Source organism: Carassius auratus, chromosome 34 (assembly GCF_003368295.1).
Source record: "Carassius auratus strain Wakin chromosome 34, ASM336829v1, whole genome shotgun sequence".
In the NCBI taxonomy this organism is placed as follows: domain Eukaryota; kingdom Metazoa; phylum Chordata; class Actinopteri; order Cypriniformes; family Cyprinidae; genus Carassius; species Carassius auratus.
The window spans coordinates 7,912,999-7,933,847 of NC_039276.1; the positions used below are offsets into that span (position 1 = coordinate 7,912,999).

Sequence of the window (20,849 nt, forward strand, 5' to 3'; positions counted from 1 at the left end):
ATGTCATCAATTATTAAGATCCACCTTCTGTGTTACAGAATGCTTTCATATTCAGATAAGTTTAGCCTCTGCATGAATAATTACAGATTGGTGTAAAAAGAGATCACATTGGATAAGCACAAAAAGTGCCTATTTAAGTCACAGGTGCCTGTTCTTGTATCGTATTCACTAAACTTCACTAAAATTGAATAAACACCCATGGCACCTTCCTCTCCTCAGACTTTATTTATGTCTCCATCCTGCCAATCAGCACGCTCGGAAGTTCACTTTTTAATAGGATCTCAAGCAACTTAAACTGACATTGAGACACAAAACAGCTGATCAGCATGCCTTCATGATGTTTCAGGAGAGTAAAAGTAACCGAGATTAAAAATGTGTCCTGTTTAAAATCAGGTGTTCTGCTGAAATACGAAACAAGCCTACTTTGGGTTGGTGTTTGCACAGTGGGTAAGACACATGCCTTGGTGTGAGAGACCCGGGTTCGAATCCACTGTGAGACACCAATGTGTCCCTGAGCAAGACACTTAACCCCTAGTTGCTCCAGAGGCATGCGACCTCTGACATATGTAGCAATTGTAAGTCGCTTTGGATAAAAGTGTCAGCTAAATGAATAAATGTAAATGTATTTCTGTAAAGCAATAACTTGCTCTACTTGTGGGTCCAGAAACAGATAAAATAAATAAATAGGGAGCGGTGAGGTCATTTAAGAATGAAATGTAGGCGTGATGAGCAGTGGTGCATCACTTACTGTGCACTTATGGGGCTTCTCCCCAGTGTGTCGGCGCATGTGGACCACAAGCATGTACTGGGCCTTGAAAGGCTTCTGTTCTCGTGAGCACTCCTCCCATCGACACACAAACTCTTTCTTCTCCCCATGGATGTGGTCATTATTGATATGCTGCAAGTAGAGAAAAGTGACAATGTGAAAGTCATGCCATAATGCAAAGAAAGGGTAATTCCTTTTTTGTAATAACGTTTGGCAAAAAAAAAAAAAACACAGTAAAACCTGTAGTTACTGCAATTTAAAATGACTCTTTTCTATTTTAGTATATTTTAAAATTAAACAAATTTTTGTAATTGCAAAGCTGAATTTTCAGCAGCCATTTATCTATTCTTCAGTGTCACATGATCATTCAGAAATCATTCCAATATGCTGATTTGGTGCTCAAAATGTCTCATTATCAATGTTAGCTGTGCTGTTTAATATTTAATAGCAATAATTAATAGCAATTTTTTTTTTTATATATACTCCTGACCCCAAACTTTTGAATGATGTGTAAATATACATATAATATTATACAAAATGTGAACCATGAAAGTCACTTGCTTTGTATTACTCTAAAGCACCTAAAATAATCCTCAATTAAGTTCTTCAGGGAAGATCTCATAAACAAATATCAAACGCCATGCCATTATTTTGTTTCTCTGGGTATATTATTTGCAAGCAGAGACTGCAGGCAGAGAGCTCAGACTGTAGCCTTAGGACTAAAAAGGGTGTGTAAGGAGGAAGACCAGGCTCTCTGTGTGTTCTGATTCCTTTATCTTGTCTGGTCTGACTGTAATTACACCTTACACTCGCTCTTGCTTTCCAAAACCACTTTATCAGGTGTCTCAGAAATCTGAGTAGTGATGAACATTAATCTTGTAATCCCAACTAACAATTCACTTGCAACTACTTAAGACCATATGTTTGTTTTTGCCTTCAATTTTAGGCTAATGTGGGTCTTAGAACGTAAAACACATGCTAGACTCAGCTTAGACTGGTTTGGGCTTGTTCTGGAATTGGAGAATGGCAGGAGCCCAATTCCACTGATCCATAACCCCAAAGGATTCCTGAGCTCCAGGTCTAGGTCTCATGAGGAGCCAGACTGGCTCGGTGTGTTCCTGTCAGGGCAGTGAGTCTGACTCTGGGCCCAAGTGTATCTGTCACATCGAGGCTCACAGATTGTTAATAACACCCGGCAGAGCAGCTGAGGTGTCAGAGGTGGAGAGGGCCACTCCAGAGCTGCTGGCATGACGACGGATTTACTGCATGGCCTCAGGGAAGGTAAAAAAAGGTCAGAGGGTGCACAGGGGCAGAAGCTACACATATGAGGGTATATGTGCGTAAATGAACACATTTGGCACCTCTGCGGGTATCAACGTGCTCATTAACCCTACACGTGTCAGTGACAGGAAAGGATCAGTTACAAGTCTGGCTAAACCTGACGATGAGAAACTTGTCCAAAGAGCAGTGCTTCTAATTATTTACAGCTTTAAAAAGGCAGGAAAGCTGTTTGCAATTGGTGTTTGTTTCCGTTTAGTCATAATGACTATTTCAAGACAAAAACTGTCCCAAAACCTAGCTAGACAGTGTTTTAGAGCATCACATGTGAAAGCTGTAGAAACCAGACCATTGATTGTGGTTTTAAATGACTTTTTATGGTCAGAACATGACAAACACTGCGCGTTGTTGCATTCCTTAAACTTTTTCAGGCATTTTTTCCTTAACAAAATAAATATCTATATAAAATTAACTTCTGAGTGATATTGTTTCAAATCATGAAACAGGTTTGTGCTGCCTGACTTTTGACTTTTGCAATGCAGGCTGCAATATTAATAACATTACATCTTTTTGTCTCTTAGAAATGCACATATGACACTACCTTGAGTTGACAATAGTAAATTTATGTTCATTATTAAAAACAGTAACATTTGTAAAAATTGTAATAATCTCATTTTTACATGGTGAAATTTAATTATTCTGTTATAGTTTTGTTAAATTAACTAACCATTTGTCTTCCATAGTGGAAAGTGACATGACCCATACTCTGAATTCATGCTCTGCATTTAACCCATCCAAAGTGAACACACACCCGAAGCTCATTCACTCCCCCACCTACAATTTCTGCCGGCCCGAGATTCAAACCCACAACCTTTTGGTTAGGGGTCCGATTAGGCTCTAACCATTAGGCCACGACTTCCCCAAATATAGTAGCATATATTTAGACCATGATACCATGCCACAGCTAAAACCAAACATAAAGCACCTTAATACCATGGTAAAAATTTAAGTTTCTAGGTATTTGTATGTATCAAACTTTTGAATGTGTATGTAGAGACATTACTGATGTTACATTTCAATTTGAATGCTATCTATATAGGCAGGAGACAGCAAAGGCAGCTTAAAAGATTTTGAAAAAGAGCCTTTGTGTTAAGGAAGTTAACAGCACTTAGAGATGGAAGACATTTCAAAATAAATGAAACGAAACCAAATAGTGACTAACCTGAACTAGCTGGTCCTGGGTGTCGTACTCTTTGGAACATCCTTCCCAGTGGCAGTTTGTCTCATACACCGCCTCAGGCTCTTGCTTGCATTCATCTTTATCAAGTTCCTCTGGCAACTCCATGTGATCCTGTAGAGGAAACAGCGCTGGTAAACTTTATTTGCAAATAATAAATCATACTTGTCAGTCAAAAGAATATTTTATAGCTCAGTGGTTGCTTTTTAGCTTGGTGAAACTGAATGGAGTTAAATGTAGCTGATATATAGTAAGAGCATAGCACTATAAAACTGAAATGGAAAGTGTAGCTCCAATCATTTGATGAGAAATTTGAGTCTTTTTCTCAGAAGAAAAATCTGAAAAACAGGGCTCCCAATGACCCATTTAATCTCACTGTGGTTCAGGGGAAAATATTAGATATTAAAGAGATTTTATTAGTGTTTTATATTTCTTATGGGAGCTGATTCTGGTCTTGAGTTATTGAGAATCAGATGGGAACTAATGTTGGCGGTCAGGTTGACTTCCAACACAATATTGCAACCCTCGTTTCGCTTAAGGGGAATGTTAAGAATGCTTTTGAGGTCTAATGAACTTAAAACTTAAATGGTTCAAAACCTCTCTAATGTGGCGAGAGAACAGAATGCTTCACGGCCAGATGTAATATAGTCACCTTCCACATGCTAATTTGTGTGATATCCAGTCAAAGTCAAGGGTATGTTTATCAGTGTTGTTAAGAGCACTGAAGCAACAACTGATAATAGTTTCTTTGAAACCATTCTGGGTTTGGTTTCTTGCATTCCAATCAACCTCAAATCTGAAGGGTTTGGAAAAAGGTCCATGCTGACTACAGCATGTTTATCTCCGTCCCACTACTGTGTTCTCATTAATTCACATCTTCCCCAATCACACTGCGCACCTCCCCTCATGTATCTTACCGTTGCACTGTCACAGAACTGAAAATGAGCCAAAAAAAAAAAAAAAAAGACCAATTCTATAACACTTTAATGGTGCTTTGGAGTCCATTTTGAAGCTTATAAACCCTCAATGTGACCAAAGTGGATGAGATTCCACAGACCTGAGATCCGGGTGAGATGGGGTGGGGTCCATCTACTTCAGTCTTCACCTTTGACCTCTTGAAGATCATAGGGTTGACCGTGCTGCTGACCGCCGGGTCTCCACCAGCATTCTGCAAGTGAACAGGGGAAGAGAGATTGGAGCCACCATGTCGACGGTTTGGCGGCTGGCATGAACGGTGATTTCACGCCTAAAAAAGGCACCAGGCTCCAGATGCCATATTTCACAAAGCAACTCGCCGCAGAGACTAAACAGTTTAGACTGCACTATGAGCATCTGTCAGATGGAAATATGAAAAGGAAGAAATTATTACACCCAGAGAGTGCTACAGACTTTGATCCTCAGATGGATTCATAATTCACCAGACAGTCTCTCTGAACAAGCAGTCTCTCTGTTAAAGTGGTGCCTTTCCTCCCAACCACTACAGTATGGCAGAGGCCTGTGTTTTCTATAACTCAATAACCTTGACATGGTTCGCTCAAAAGTGTGGGAAATGTGTTTCTCATAACTATAGTGCGTGTATGTGATTTGGAGATCACCAATAAATCCAGAATGAAAATCTGGTGAGTACTGTGACGCCTAAACGCACTTGTAGCATTTGATTTTTGTTGCTAGTGTTTAATTTTTCATTTATTTTGAAAAACTAGTATACATTTATAATGGCAGTTATTAATTATTGGCCATAACATGAAAATAACTATCAGTTTATCTGTATCAACAAGAATGATTATTTATTAATGTATCCTTAAATATTTTACAATACCATTTTTTTTTATGTTTTTGAAAGATGTCTCTTATGCTCACTAAGGTTGCGTTTATTTGATCAAAAAAATACAGTCAAAACATCAATATAGTGAAATATTATTAAAATTGGAAATAACTGTTTTTTATGTTAATATAATTGGAAATGTAATTTATCCCAGTGTTTGCAAAGTTGAATTATTCCCGTCACAGGATCCTTCAGAAATCATTCTAATATGTTGATTCGGTGCTCAAGAAACTTATTACAGCTGTGCTGCTTAATGTTATTAACTTAAATATAAACTATATTACACAATCTCCAGGTATCTCAAAATCTTAAGAACCTTCAGTCTAGATGTAGGTGTATAGAAGCATTTATAAAACATGTATAGAAATCATAAATCTCTGTAAAATCACCTGGCTGGAGTCTGTGTTGGTGTCGGCGCTGTTGTTGTTATTCAGAGCAGCTGCTGCCACCAGCGTCTGCCGGCTGCTGAGGGAAGGAGAAGGATGTAGGAGGGGGGGAGTGTGTCCAAACGCATTTAGACCTCTCTGTTGGGACAGCAGCTGGTGGTATGCGACTGGCGTGATAGGATGTGGAAACGTGAAGGAGGGACTGAGACATGAAAAGAGAAAGAAAAAAAAAATCACAAATAATGGGCAACCTGCAAAAACATTCAGAAAGAAAATCAACACAGATGGGAGAAAATGGCCATTCCTGTACCTGATGGCCCCGACGGAGAGGTGGCCGTAAGAGCTGCTGGCAGCCGAGCTGGAGCGGGAGTTATTGATGTAGGCCACCAGAGAGTTGGGCGAGGTGCGGATCATGGTCTGCAGGTCGATGCTGGCATCCGAGACTGGAGAGATGGACAGCGCTCGCTTCCTGCTCAACCTCGGCGTCAGTCTGGGACTGGGGAAACGGGACACTGAAGAGAAAAGAAGCTTTTTCACTCTCACCTTAAAAGAGATGGATATTCAATTCTCTTTATCTCCAGCATCACTCCTATGCTGGCTTGCATACAACTCACTGTGCATAATTGATCAGCCTAATTATACCAGTCTCACCCAATGGGTTGTTCTGAAGCATGCCAAACAGATGCTGCTTAACAATATTGATCTGGGAGGAAAATAAGGCTAATAAGTTACCAAATAATGTGTGGAATGCTGAACAGTCTATATTTTATGTCTTTCCTCAGATAATTATCTCCACACATTTTTTAAAGGTTTATCAAAGACCCAAGAATAATAATTATGATTATTATAATACTAATAACTATAATAACTACTTTGAAAAGCTTACTTAGCAATGAAATGCATATCTGTGTCTTCAAAAAAGAAAAAAAAAGAGGAAAGATAGATTTGTTCACAGTACCATTAAAAAAAGATTTCTAATGTTTTTGTTCACTACATTCATTTGATCAAAGATACAGCAAAAACAGTAATATTATGAAATATTATTACAATTTAAAATTATGTTATATAGAGAGAGAGAGATGGGAAAGTTAAATTTCAAGCAGCTGTTGCTTCAGTCTTTAGTGTCACATGATCCTTCAGAAATCATTCTAATATGTTGATTTGGTGGTTAAGAAATTTATTTTAGTATTATTGATGATGGAAACATTTTTGTGTAAATGATGGATAGAATGTTTGATGAATAGAAAGTTTGAAGAATAGAAAGTTCAAAAGATCAGCACGTACAGTATTTGAAATAGAAAAATAGAAAACTTTTAACATGTTCTTTACCGTCACTTTTGATAAATTAATGCATCCTAGCTGTCTTAAATTTTGAATTTCTTGCCAAATAAACAACACAAATCTTATCTTTTAACAGTAGATTATATTCACAACCACATTCAGTTCAATGTGCTATGCAGACATGTGTATATATAAACCATTGAAACTATATTGTAAATGATCACAATACCTTCGTTCACACATGATAATTTTAGGGGTGAAAAAAGGGCAGAAAATTACAAAATTACCTCCCCAAACATACCACATTATAACCTTTTGAAGGCAGAAATCTTGACTAACATTTTGAAGGGAAATATTATCAAATTTAAAAAAAAAACAAAGAATGTGTCATGCGATGTAGTAAACAGGTGCTGCGCATTAAGCCTGGTGTAAGAGGACAGAGAACAGCAGTCGGGCAAGGAGGCTTTCTGCCCTCCAGGGGTCATCAGCAAAGGTGCTTCAACAGGAAACAAGTAATGGGACCATTAAACTACACACAAACACAAACACCTCACAAAAAACCCTCCACTGACATTTCAAACAGACGCCTGTCAAACTCTCACAAATCTGCAACCTCCAACCAGTTCATTACTCCCCAGCCATTCGTTAATCGTTTCAATCTACACTGCAAACAGCAACTATTATAAGTTGTTATGCAAAATACAAAAGAATGAGATTTAGAAATGTTATCCAAAAGCCTGTATGCACATTCAGTGCTTCATTTAAAGGTGAAACGTGATTTCTACACTACTACATCAAACAGAATTAAAACATAACAACAACTGGCTATGTTTAAATCAGCATGTTAACTTACTACTCTTGATGAACTATATAGTATATTCATTCAGTAAGACTACTTAATGACGGTCAAGTTTTATTTAGTGCTATTAACTATTGAGGAACAGCAATAGTTTGCAAGACTGGGGTCAGAAGGCAAACCACAGGATGACAAGAAACTTGACCTTTGTTTTTCATTTAGTTGAACTAAAAAACAAAAGCAAAGAATGTCTCTTGATACCTAAAAATCTATCTAAAAACCCTAGTAGATTGTCAAAGAACTGCCCACAGAGTGAAGAGAACAGCAGGGGGTAGCAGTGTCTGTCCCGTCCTCAGCTGCTGAGTCCCACACACTCTGCAATGGTCTGCTTTTATAGGCGGTGTCTCTAATTTAGGGGTGCACAGGTTCCTGGGAGAGCGCTAAACCAGATGTGCAGTGCTGTGTGGTGGTGGCAGAGGCTGGTTCAGGCAGCTCTGTCGACCCTGTGGGACAGGGAATGGGGGAAAGGAGAAGGTGCTTCTAAATGAGGATCTGGACTGATGTATGGCTTTATAATTATAGTCGTTTTCTGCACGTTTACAAAAGAGGCAATTATATTAGGCATCTGCTCTGATGTTTTTATTGGGATGCCAGAAAAAGGGTGTTATTCCTATGTTCCTTCTCTTCTTTAATTTCCTTTTGGGAATCAATAAAAAAATAAATACCAGAATAAAAATAAATAGTATGCAGTGAATAATTTAATTATGCAATATACTATGGTTCAACAGTTTGGGGCAGGAAATATTAGTTTTTTTTATGCTTTTTTTATAAGCCTCCCATGCTCACCAGGGCTGAACCAGTAATATTATGAAGTTTAAAACAGTTTTCAGTAAATATATTTTAAAATGTAATTTATTCCTGAGATGACAAAGCTGAATTTTCAGTAGCCATTACTCCAGTCTTCAGTGTCACACGATACTTCAGAAATCATATGTGATTTGCTGCTCAAGAAACATTTATTATTATAATTTTTATATTGAAAACAATTGTGCATCTTAATGTTTGGGGCGAAATGTGAGATATGTATATATATATATACATATATATGTTCTTCTCTGAAGAACAGAAAGTTCAAAAGAACAACATTTATTTGAATCTGAATAAAAGTTCTAAAAAAAAAAACTTTTGAACAGTAGTGTATATATAGTTTATAAAGGACATTCTGAAATATGAGGACGTTACAAGTGGAAAATGTTTTTTTTTAGGTTTTTCTGATGAATAGAAAATTCCAAAGAAAAGCATTCACTGAAAAAAATAAATATTTTATAAAAAAGTCTTTGTTGTCACTTAGTTATCACTGAATAAATGAAAATCTTAATTACAAAAAAATAAATAATCCCACTAACTCAACCCACTCAAGTGTTTGAATAGCAGTGCTGCACATTACAAAAAATTAATTTGACTAAATAAATCAATAAATAATATATGTGTACTTGAGCACCAGGCAATCACAATGAGAGAGAAACAGCAGTGCCTTGTGCTAGCGTCTGTTGTGTACAAGACTCCCTCCCTTTACGCCAAACCTCCTCTCCCAAACAGTCCTGCCTGCAGTCGGACAGCAGACGTTTACTTTGGCAGCAGCTATTATCAAGGGACCTTAAACTGTTCCCCGCTGGCTATGCCACACAAACGATTTGTTTTCCTTCTCTTTCCATTCATAATCTTAAAGCATTCCTGTGTAAGCAACTCAATTAGGTGCTGCAGACCTCTTCACTTCAACACAGAGAGCAGAAGCAGAGCTGAACTGAAACAGAGGGCTGTTCAACCTATTATCCTGCTGTTTTGGGTATCAGGCAGAGTCTGGCTGTGAGCCGGAGGCTGTGGTGATTTATTTATTCACGTGTTCATCCATCCAGAGGGCGTAAGGCCAGCATTTCTCATCTCACCTATTGAGAAGCATTGAGTGAGACTTTTCATAACATTGCATGCGCAACCGATTCACTTAAAGCACACAAAGCGGGCCTAAGGAACGTGCCCATTGAGTAAAAACCCATCAGGGTGTGATGGGGAAATGAGGCTGTGTTGTTCTAGTGGCGAATGCGCTTTCAATCAGCGTGTCGCCCTGTCAGGCGGAGACCATTATTAACATGTTAAGTGCACGGCATTGGCATGCACATGCACTTGGCACAGCAATGGAGCGTTTCAGCAAGACATGCACTCATAGCCGACGCCGACTCCTTTCATTGTCTGCTGCTATTTGTTATTTTGGGGCCTGTTCGGGCAAATGCGTTTGGCGTTCACATCACTGGCAGGAGATGCAGTGATCCACAGGAGTCAGCTACATGTATTCAAAGCTTTTTGGATTTAAATTCAAAACGAGGTGATGATCCATCATTCTTACATCTTTAGAGTTTAATCTTACCTTTATAGACATGGATGACTGATGTGGAGATACATAGTAAGCATATTTAATGACAAGAGATTTGTTTTAATTACCGCTATCAGCGCCAAAGTCTGTGCATGTGAGCTACTGCAAGAGTGAAAAATGTCAGGATTCACTTCATTATATATATTCTTTTCAAATTGTTTGTAAAAACATAAGTACATATTAATTAAATATAGATAAATAAAAAAATAAATGTAGAAATTGTTTATTTAAATAACAAAAAAACTACATATAAAAGCTATTTGTAAATAAAATTATATATATATATATATATATATATATATATATATATATATATATATTTCAAATATAATTTTATTATATTTTAACTATATATTCATTGTAAAAAATATAATAACAATATCATTATAAAATAAACACTTTAAAAATAAAAAACAAACATAAGTAAAAAAAATACTTATAGCATAACAAATGCTGAGATTTGATTAAAAAATATATATAAAAAAATTTCACTCATGTGGTTACAATTCATATGTGTCTGTGTGAGTGTGTGTATTATATATATATATATATATATATATATATATATATATATATATATATATATATAACATGAGGTCTTATATGTGGCTTTTATGCAAAGTGGAATTTGTAGAAACCATGAGGTTTACAGCTGTGTGAAATGTCAGAATGCTTATTTTGCCGTACAGTGAAGTCTGTAACAACCTTTTCAATGTCGCATGACTCCAGTTAAAGTCTCAGTTTGACACAGTAGTGCATGTAAAACTGCAGAACGTCCAAAAATAAATGTACAGTACTGCACATGTTGGTTCTAATGACAAGCCGGACAGACTTTCCATGTGCACATTTTCAACGATCACCATTTACAGGAAAATCCTAAACCTACTCTCTCCAAGTCAGCTAATGGGCAAATGGGAATCATGAAGGGAAAAAACAAGAGGGCCACTTTGTGCATGCTGAACACTGACTCTTGTGGTGGGTCTGCTGAATTTATTAGAACATAAATTGATTTTTAAATACGCATACAAATTTTATCGCCACACCATTCCAAGACAAACGCTAAGCTCTGCAATGCATATTTATCAGGGCTTTGCTCTACTAAAGGGCTTGCTTTATGCCACCACACCATGAGCTGACACCAGCAATCAATGAAAGCCCTGTGTCTGTGGGTTGGTGTGGAGAGCCGTGAACACCTGAGTGCCCAGAGAGTGAGACCACATCAATCTAGGTGGAGGAGAAGGCCAAAGACTCGAGCCGGGAAGGAGAAAGCCCTGCGCTGTTGAGGTAACAAGCCTCGCTACACAAACTGTGGGCAGTCAGCTCCACGGCGGCCAGCGTTAGTGGTCAGAAATGCAGAAACTCTCATGACCAACTCATTACGGTTATAAAAATGCAGAAGTTGGTGTTTGATTAGTGATTGGAAATAATTGGGATTGCGATTTGAGAGGGTGTGTGGATTTGTGGCACTAAGAGTTACTGTGGGTGGCTGGACTGGATCAAGGGAAGGGTGCATGCCAGCTTGATTATTTACAATCGCAAGTTTCCTGAGCAGACACCCTACACTGACTTCCCCTTCATCCTCTCTTACAGTGATACCCATTCACAACACTGTATGTCTCCTCGAAACTCTGGATGAGAGCCGAAAACCTGCTTGGCACCATGAGACCTGCAACCTGCTCGCCCTAGTTTACCCCTATACATTACGCAATGACATGCAATAGCGACCCTCTGGGCAGCTGTTAACAATGCCACATTATTACACCAGGTGTAATCAGGACCTTACAAGATCAAGAGCATACTGCATAGTCCATTACATGACTAATTGGATCACATTACAAAGAAGCAGAAGTGGGTACATAACTGCCATAACACATCCTTGAAAACAAAGAACAGACATGAAAGACCTGGCATTACAGCCACTGCAAAAACATTGTATTTCCCTTTTAAGGTGAGGTTGGAGGAAAGTTGAATGTTACTTATAATAACACATCACACCTGCAGCCCAATTTGAATTAGAGGCCATGACAGAAATGCCTCATAAATTGTTGAAATGGCTCATGTTTACAGGCGCTTTCCATGTGAGTCATGTTTTATACACAGGTGAAGATCGAAAGAGTTGTTCTTTGATGTGGAAAGCTTGCAAACTAATTTCTTTAATACAAATTTTACTAAATTGATTTTTGCAGACTGTAAAAAATTAGTTAGCTACTTGTACTTGCCAGGGTTATTATTGTTAAACCAAAGAACAATTTAAACCATTTAAACCAACCAACAATAAACATTATTGTTAATGGAAATAAAATAATTTCAGCTATTTTTTTTATTATTTTTATTTTAGTTTCCAAGGGGAACATTTTTCAAAAAATTACTAAAACTAACTAAAGTGAAAACTGAAAATATTTTGAAAACCATTCAAAATATTAACAAACATTTTTTTTTTTAAAGATGAAGTCTAAAGTTTAGGTGCTACCACATAGTACAGCAAAACTAAAAATTATTTCCAGACTGCTCAAAAAAAACAAGGAAGAATTCCTGCTCAGAACACCGTTGATTAGACTAGAAGTTGACATGTTGGCCCACTCAAACCTACAGAGCAATATTTTGAAATCACCACAAAGCCACAGTGTTTACAGTCTTGGAGATGCTGGGGTCCGAATAAAAAACAACAACTGAGCCCTATGGGAGCCATTGACTCATAAAATTATTATTTTTTGTTGGCAAATTATACAACTGAAATTGCAATTAATGCGATTTAGAATTTCTTTTTTTTTAATATATATTACAAAATAATATAATTTAGAGTATTAACTGCATGCTGCCATATGAACAAGAAGTCTGTATTCGATCAGACTTGACGAAAGTATGTGAACATAAACGATTCTGGCTATGCTAATTCAAGTTTGTGTCTTTCTGCATTCCGAAATGTCTCCGGTTGCGATTCAAGTCTAGCATAAATCTAGAGTCCTCACCAGATAATATCTGGCACAAATGTTTTCTTTAATATCAATGTTTGTGGCTAACATTGATCAGATTTGATATTATTGTCACAAATGTATATTATATTATCAGTCTCATGGCTTACTTATAGCTGTCTCTTCACATTAAATGGGGTCAGAAGCAAACATTTAAGCAAACAAACAAAAATCACACAGCTTTAAGGTGACAGTATGGATGTATTATAAAGTGACGTGACATACAGCCAAGTATGGTGAACCATACTCAGAATTCATGCTCTGCATTTAACCCATCAAAAGTGCACACACGCAGCAGTGAACACACACAAACCATGAACACACACACAGAGCAGTGGGCAGCCATTTATGCTGTGGTGCCCGGGGAGCAGTTGGGGGTTCGGTGCCTTGCTCAAGGGCACCTCAGTAGTGGTATTGCCAGCCTGAGACTTGAACCCACAACCTTAGGGGTTAGGAGTCAAACTCTCTAACCACTAGGCCACGACCTCCCCCTCTAACCACTAGACCATGACTTATGTGGGTTGGTGCTGTGCTCAGGGTGTGTAACTCACTGTCCACTGGGCTCATGTAGTCTGGAAGATGAGCAGCCGCGGCCCCCGTCTGCATGAGCAGGTCCCCATAAGGGCTTCGGTGACTGGTGATGAGGTGATAGTACTCTGAAGGGTTGGCCCCTGGCGGGGGAGGGGGCAGGCCAAACAAGCTCCGCTCCTTCAGGTGTTCGTGGGTCACTGCTAAGACAGAGAAGAGAAGAGTTTAGTATTTCAGCAGTCACACACACACACACATATGGGTAGCGGAGGGTGGGTGTTGGATGTACCATCCCCTGCAAAAGTTTTATCACTTTTGATCAGTTTTTTTGACCTTGCTGAACAAAAATGTAATTCTATCACATAGATATATAGTTTAAAAAGTGGCGCAGCTCACTCTACTCTCTCCTTCCCCTTAAGCTCCTTGCCTACACTTAGGTACATTTGTTAACATCAGCACCTAGTAAACCCCAGACTAAAGGTGTCAAAGGTAATAAATACCATGGATATATTTATTTTTCTTTCTGCCTAGGTCAGATAACCATTAGTGCCTCCTATGTCATTTCCGTTACACTCGCCTGTGACAAAGACATAAGAGCAGTTCAGTCCTTGCTGCTTATGTTATAGGACACTCAGGATTGGGGGTGGGGGGTGGGGTCTACCTCATTCTTGCCTGCTTGGCCATTCATACCATAACAGCTCTATCAGGAACAATTAAGCCCCAGCGAGGTTAAAAAAGAACAGACCTGTGTTTGTGCTGGATTCATAGCAGAACAAGGCCGTTTATTTTCTCCACGCTCGCTGGATCGTATAACTGCGTCTCTAGAGGGGCTCAGAATCGAAGTGAGGAGGGGTGCGGCAGGGGCCGGAGCTGAAAAAGCCCTGAGGCGGTGGAGCGATGAGTCAGAAGACTGCTCTGGGGCTGGGGACATCTCCACCAATCTTAATCAGTGATTCTTTTATGGGCCTTCTTTTAAACATGAGAACATGACCGACTTCTGCAAGACTGATGCTCTGTCATGATATTAGTTGATTGTATAATGTGTGGACGTTTATGAAAATCATTGAATTAATCGTATGGCTTTAATGCAAGACCTTTAAAAGTGTTGGTGAACTGCTGGGATTAAGGTGTATATGAAAACAGGCTATTTAGCTTTTATTTAGACTCACTCAAGCTCAACTTTTTCCATTGTCTCTACCACCATTTAATCACCAACCAAATCTATTCCACATTGCTTAAGTGTGAAAGAAGAGCCATTATTGCTGAGACTTTGTGCTTGGTGGCTTATCTCTGATTTGGGCCGCCTGTCCCAGGCTTTTGGCAAGGGAGATTTTAGTAAAATGTTTTCTTTCTGACAATCATCATTTTACATATTCAGGCCTACATAAATAAGAACAGGTCTACAGTAAAGTTTTTTAGCATCCTAAATGTCCAAATTGCTTTGTTTGAGTTTGTGGAGGAGTGGGAACCATTAGCTTTCTTTCCTCCTTGACCAATATTTTTATTCCTTCTTCCAGACATACCCCCACAAACATAAAACCCACTTTCAGCCGGCATAATAGATAATACGAAAGTTCTTTTGAATTTCTTCTGTCACCTAACAGCATGCAGGTAGCATCACAAAGAAGCATGTTTTTAGGAAGCCATTGTAGAAATACCTTGACTGTTCCAGATGATATAATTCACTCACCCTCATGTCATTCCAAACCTATGACTTCCTTTTTTCTTTCAAGCATAAAATAAGATGCTAGATAGGATGTTCACTCTGAATGGTTTCACAGGACTGTCAAGTGCAAAAAACATCAAAAAGCACAATAAAAGTATTGTAAAATGCCTAGTGTCTGTCTTTCCTCACACAATGTTATAATATGGCCTGAGATTACTTGCATTACAGCACATGAGTCCTTTTTGAAGAGTGGTCACCATTCACTTCTATTAGATAAAACAAGCCAATTCTGCAAAAATATTTTTTGGGGCGTTTCACAAAGGAACAACATATTTTTTGAAATTCAGAAAAACATGAGGCTAAGTAAATGAAAATGTAATATATGTCTGAATATACAATACCAGTTAAAAGATTTTGGGTCAGTAAGATGTTAAAATGTTTTAGAATGTATTTTATGCTCGCCAAGGCAGCATTTATAGTATTGTAACATTTTATTACACTTTAAAAAAACATTTATTATTATAATTTTCATAATGTAATTTATTCCTGTAATAGCAAAGCTGAATTTTAAGAAGCCATTAGTCAAGACTGATTTGGTGCTCAAGAAACATTTCTTATTATTATCAATGCTGAAAACTGGAAACTGCTGTGCTGCTTACAATTTATATGGAAATCATGATACTTTTTTCAGGACTCTTTTAATAGAGTTTCTTAACATTATAGTTCTGTACTTTCACTTTTTATCAATTTAATGTGACCTTGCAAAACATTAAAAAAATCATAACGAATGGTAGTGTATGGTGGTACATGGGGAACAGTATGAGACTCACTGTCAGGAGGGCTCAGTCCTCGTGCTGCGGAGATCATAGAGAGCGTGGGACTGCTGTGGACTGATCGCAGGTAGTGCTCCATGTGTGGGTTGACATACGGGTGAGGTGGGTTGAAGTGTGGCTCTCCAGATGCAGTGTGAGGCGATAGTCGGATGAGCGAGATATCAGAGATAACTGGACTGCCAGCTAATCCATGTGGTCTAGCAAAAGACAAAGAAAAAGAAGACCTCAATTAGTTCCTTACACAAAGATAAGCTGCCACATAGTTTAAGTGCTTAAGTGTAGCGTAATTACGGTATTTATGTCCACGGTAAATACTTAAAGGACACTCCACCCCAAAATGAAAATTTTGTCATTAATCACTTACCCCCATGTCATTCCAAACCTGTTAAAGCTTCGTTCGTCTTCGGAAAACAGCCACAAAGATACATTTTTTATGTATATTTACGCTTTGATTTGAAAGAAAACAGTGCAACCTTGTAGCACGACTGACTCAGAAGAGCGTACGCTGCCTGCGTTCAGCTCATAACCTCCAAAATGGCTCTCCAGTGATGTGGAGAGAAACAGAGAAGAGGAATTGTTGAATAAAGTCGTTATTTTTGTTTTCTTTGTGTACAAACAGTATTCTCGTCACTTCACAATGTTACAGTTGAACCATTGATGGCAGATGGACTATTCTGACGACGTCTTTCATACTTTTCTGGACTTTGACAGTGTAACTTACTTGGCAGTCTATGGGACAAAAATTTCATTTTGGGGTGGAGTATCCCTTTAATGTCATGATAATCTTCTTCACTGTTAATTATTTAACTTAAAACAAGCTCAGAAGTCATTATTACAGTCACCAGGAAATCAAAAATGACCATTTACTTCCTCAAAGCATAATCTTGATTTTATGTTGCACGATACATTGAGTTTCCTTTTTAGATGATGCCACAAATCCCTTGCCCATGTCCCCTGTAGTCGTCTGGCTCCCTTCTGGTATGTTCAGGTCAGTTGACAGTATTAACTGGCTCAAAGGGCCTTCACAGACTGGGTTTGGCATCAATGTGAACTGTGAAACCGGTCATGTTTTTTTCATGATTCGCAAATGTAGACAAGCTACTCCTCCTTTTAAATCTGAGGCACTGAACAAGTCCAGACTGAGAGTGCCATTACATGGTCGTTGTAATGTCTGTGTAGGATGGACGTCTCTGAAGACTCACAAGCCTGAAATGTTATGATGAGACTGCTTAATACTACCCCTTCTATTTCTCAGACACTGTTTAAAGAAACTGATGTGTAAAACAAGATAGTGGAGCAGAAGTTCACAGATAGCCCACAGGTCATGGTGAGGATATAAATGTGTCATGTCTTGGCAGGTATCTACGCCTCCCGCACTCTAGTTCAAAAAACATCAGCCAGGAGGCAGCTGTAACTCTAACATTTCCTGAAAGTAGAGTACACAGTCTGATCTTCTGAATCAGAGAGATGTTTGAAGAGATGTTTGTGTGTGGTTCCCTCAACTGCATGTTAATGTACAGTGGTTGAACACCTGGCCAAGAGCAAGATCAGAATCTGAGGTCCTACTAGTACATGTATGCATTTGGCAGATGCTTTTATCCAATGCGACTTACATTGCATTCAAACTGTAATTTTTTAACGTTTATTTATTCCTTGGGAATCAAACCCATTACCTTGGTGTTGCTTTCACCATAATCTTGGAGCTACACCAAGATCCTGAAAGAAAAAGTAATTATTGTAAAATAAACCCAAAAATGTGATATGGACCATAACAACAAACTGATTCTGAGTGGCTAATGCTGTGATTAACCAATCAGAAGCAAGTATCCCAGAGAGCTCTTTTGTTGCAGTCGAGTCCCTAAATGGAGTGCTCTTGAACACAGAGGGGATGTCAGACAGTGTTGTATAAAGCAGACCCATCTATGTCCCCATACTACTTTACTTTCCACTGGGAGAGGAAATGACCATGCGTATGAATCAGAGCCTGCGTTCCACAAGGGTGTGTTCTGCGCTTGGGCTGCAAATTGCAGGGGGATGGTCGGTTCTTCTGGAGATTTGATGGCAAGCAGGCTACAACTATAGCTTCACATTCATTTTGTTTCAAGTAAGATTAGACCGTACTCAATGGGAAAGAAAAAAAGCTTTTGCCTCAATGAGAGGGGCATGTTTCTTTTATGAAAGTGTATATCGTTGACATTTGAATGAAGAGGATTGCAGATTGCACAGAAAGTTGCATTTCGCTATTTGGCATACAGTAAAAGTAAAGAATGACCAGTTTTTCAAAAACTGACTAAAAGTACCATTTATGTACTATAAAAGTAGTTAAAATAACTCAATTTTAAATATGTTTGAGCTGTACAATAGCTTTGTGTGGGAAACAGACTGAAATTTAAGTAGCTATTCATTTAAAAATCTTAAAATATGAAATCAATACTACAGTAGTTTGATGATGCCAAATATCATTGGTTATTTTTTGTTTTGTAATTATTTATGATGCATATGTGCATATTCAACTGGTACAAAATGAGATTTGAGTGTGTATGTGTGAGTGTGTTAAGTTCAGTGACTTTAGTAAATAACTTAAATTTTGGTCTGTTCATCACACAAAGCAATTTTATGACTCCATAAGAGATGTTGAAGAGATTCTGAAGAGAAGTTATTGCCACCTCCTTTTGCAAATGCACAGAAGAAAGACTATGGGTTTAAAATGGCATGAGGATGAGATAATGATGACAGAATTTGAAACCATTGCTTTAATACATGCATTTTTCCAAAATGGATAAACAGTTTTTGTGTACCTTTAATAAGATGTGAGCAAAGCCTACAGTGACTATCTGAGCGGCGGGTATCAGATGCATTATGCTTGGCACAGTCTGGCTTCATCTCAGTCTCTTATTTATACCATCTCTGTTTTGAGGCCAACTTGCACCCTGCCTGAGTCGTGCTCAGTTTCCAGTAAACGCCTGCAGACTACCAAGCTTGTCCTGTTGCCAACTTTCTGCCATCAGCCTCCTTGAAAGGATAGCCATAAAGACGTCTCTGTTCTTGAGAAGCTGAAAGAAAACAGACTCGCCATACACAAACCACCAAATCCTCCCCCCCATTTGTGGAAAGGGGGGAAGGCTGGAGCAAGTGCTCAAAATTAATATTCGCCTGCAATAGTGCTATGATTTTGCAAACTGCCAGTAAAGATTTGTTATCTGTATGCGGCCACATAAGCGTGTGATTTTGGTTGCCATCTTGACCATTGACAACAGTATCACAACAGATGGCATCACCAAAGAAAATGTCAGCACGGTTGTAATTATAGTGACCATTGGTTACAGTGTCACAAGCTGAAGATAAACAGATGTCAATACATATATAATGCATACAAATAATGTTTACAATGGTTTTGAAGGTTTTACACATTGCCTAAAATTCATAAAAGTTTGGAAACCCAATAGGAAGACTGGGAGACCCAGGAAGACTTTTTGGATTTTTACTTAAGAAACATTATTTCCCAAAGGTTTCAATCAAGAAATTGATTATGGTATGTTCTACTGATCTACTTTTTTTCAGTCTTATTTGGAAGCCAATCCCCTAAGTGGCAAAGTAGCACACCTGTTGCTGATTTCAAGAATGTATAAGCAAAGTTTGTTACTGCTGGTCTTAATGTCTGATGAAGGCCTGGATAATGGCCTAAACGTCACATGTATTTTAACCAGTGAAGTTGGATTTCTTCAAGAGTGAGGGTTGCACTTTTTCTTATTGTCATGTCTTTTTGAATTTTGGTTGCACCGCCTCTTCTGTTGGTAGAGCACCTCTTTTTCAGCAATTTTTGAAGTCTTTCCTGCCATATTTGCACGAATATGGGAAAGTATACCAACAACAGAAAGAGAGAACTCCTAAATATACAAAAACATATTAACCCAGTTTTGGGTACATTCTCACATTTCTCGGTGATTGCCAGACAGTCAAAATTGACAAGACGACAAGACAACAAGTCAACGTATAAATAAATCAGAAAAACTGCTCAGGGTGTTTGAATCCTCAATAATGACCCATTATTTACAACTTTACCTGTCAAGGGATAAGAAAAAGAGGGCCTCTACTGACAAGAATGATAACTGAGGTCTTGTTGTTACGCCCTCTCTCTGACAAGATGGTACTTGAATGGTTAAGGAGACCTTAGTCATAGACAGGGTATGTCATGGTGCATTTAGAGAGCTTCTTCTTAATAGCTACCTGTCATTTTAGCAGTCTTCTACTGTTGCACCATGGGTGGTACCTTCCAATAGTAACACAACACAATAACTCCATTTGAAATTATTTTAGTGTCTGCATTAATAAAAGAAGTGGCAGCCACCTTTCCGACAATAAGTGATGTATTAATATTTGTGCAGTGAAGGTACTGTTTCTGTATACTGTATATTTATCTACATCTTTTATTTGTATATAAATTCAGTATACTTCATATATTCTACCCCTTCAGTTCATATGAATTGTTTTATTTTGACAATATGTGCTTTCATTAAGCAGTTTCTGTGGAAATATCTAGTACATGCATATTCCCTGCTTAGTCCAGTGAGAATATCAGTATGAAACATCTTAACAGTGTTCCTGGTCAGGTGCTCTGATTTAGATGAATCACATCTTATCCCACAGAGACAGTTAACTGCCACTGGCATGGGAAACTTTTCCAAACTCGAGGCATGCTCTCCAGTCTCTCCCTTTCTGTGCAGTATTACTGCATGTCCAAACTTTGCAAACATGCATTAACTTCAATATGCAAATCTGTGAACCCAGCAGGAGTGTAAAATCTAAATTATCATCACATTAACCAAAAAGATATGTGCAAAGTTGCCCCTCAC

General features: G+C 38.3%; 1 protein-coding gene across 2 annotated transcripts in view; it reads right to left on the bottom strand.

The window, feature by feature from the left end:
* LOC113053064 (zinc finger protein GLI2-like) overlaps positions 1–20,849 on the bottom strand; it is a 66,961-nt gene that overhangs the window by 5,083 nt on the left and 41,029 nt on the right. The window contains exons 4-10 of one of the 2 annotated variants that reach the window (XM_026217722.1): positions 15,994–16,193; positions 13,521–13,697; positions 5,803–6,004; positions 5,496–5,694; positions 4,339–4,449; positions 3,267–3,395; positions 749–898 (exon numbers count right to left, since the gene is read on the bottom strand). In XM_026217722.1, the coding sequence (XP_026073507.1) occupies positions 749–898; positions 3,267–3,395; positions 4,339–4,449; positions 5,496–5,694; positions 5,803–6,004; positions 13,521–13,697; positions 15,994–16,193 (1,168 nt within the window). Of the gene's footprint in view, positions 1–748; positions 899–3,266; positions 3,396–4,338; positions 4,450–5,495; positions 5,695–5,802; positions 6,005–13,520; positions 13,701–15,993; positions 16,194–20,849 lie in introns of both variants that reach the window. The other variant, XM_026217721.1, reaches the window with a different exon arrangement.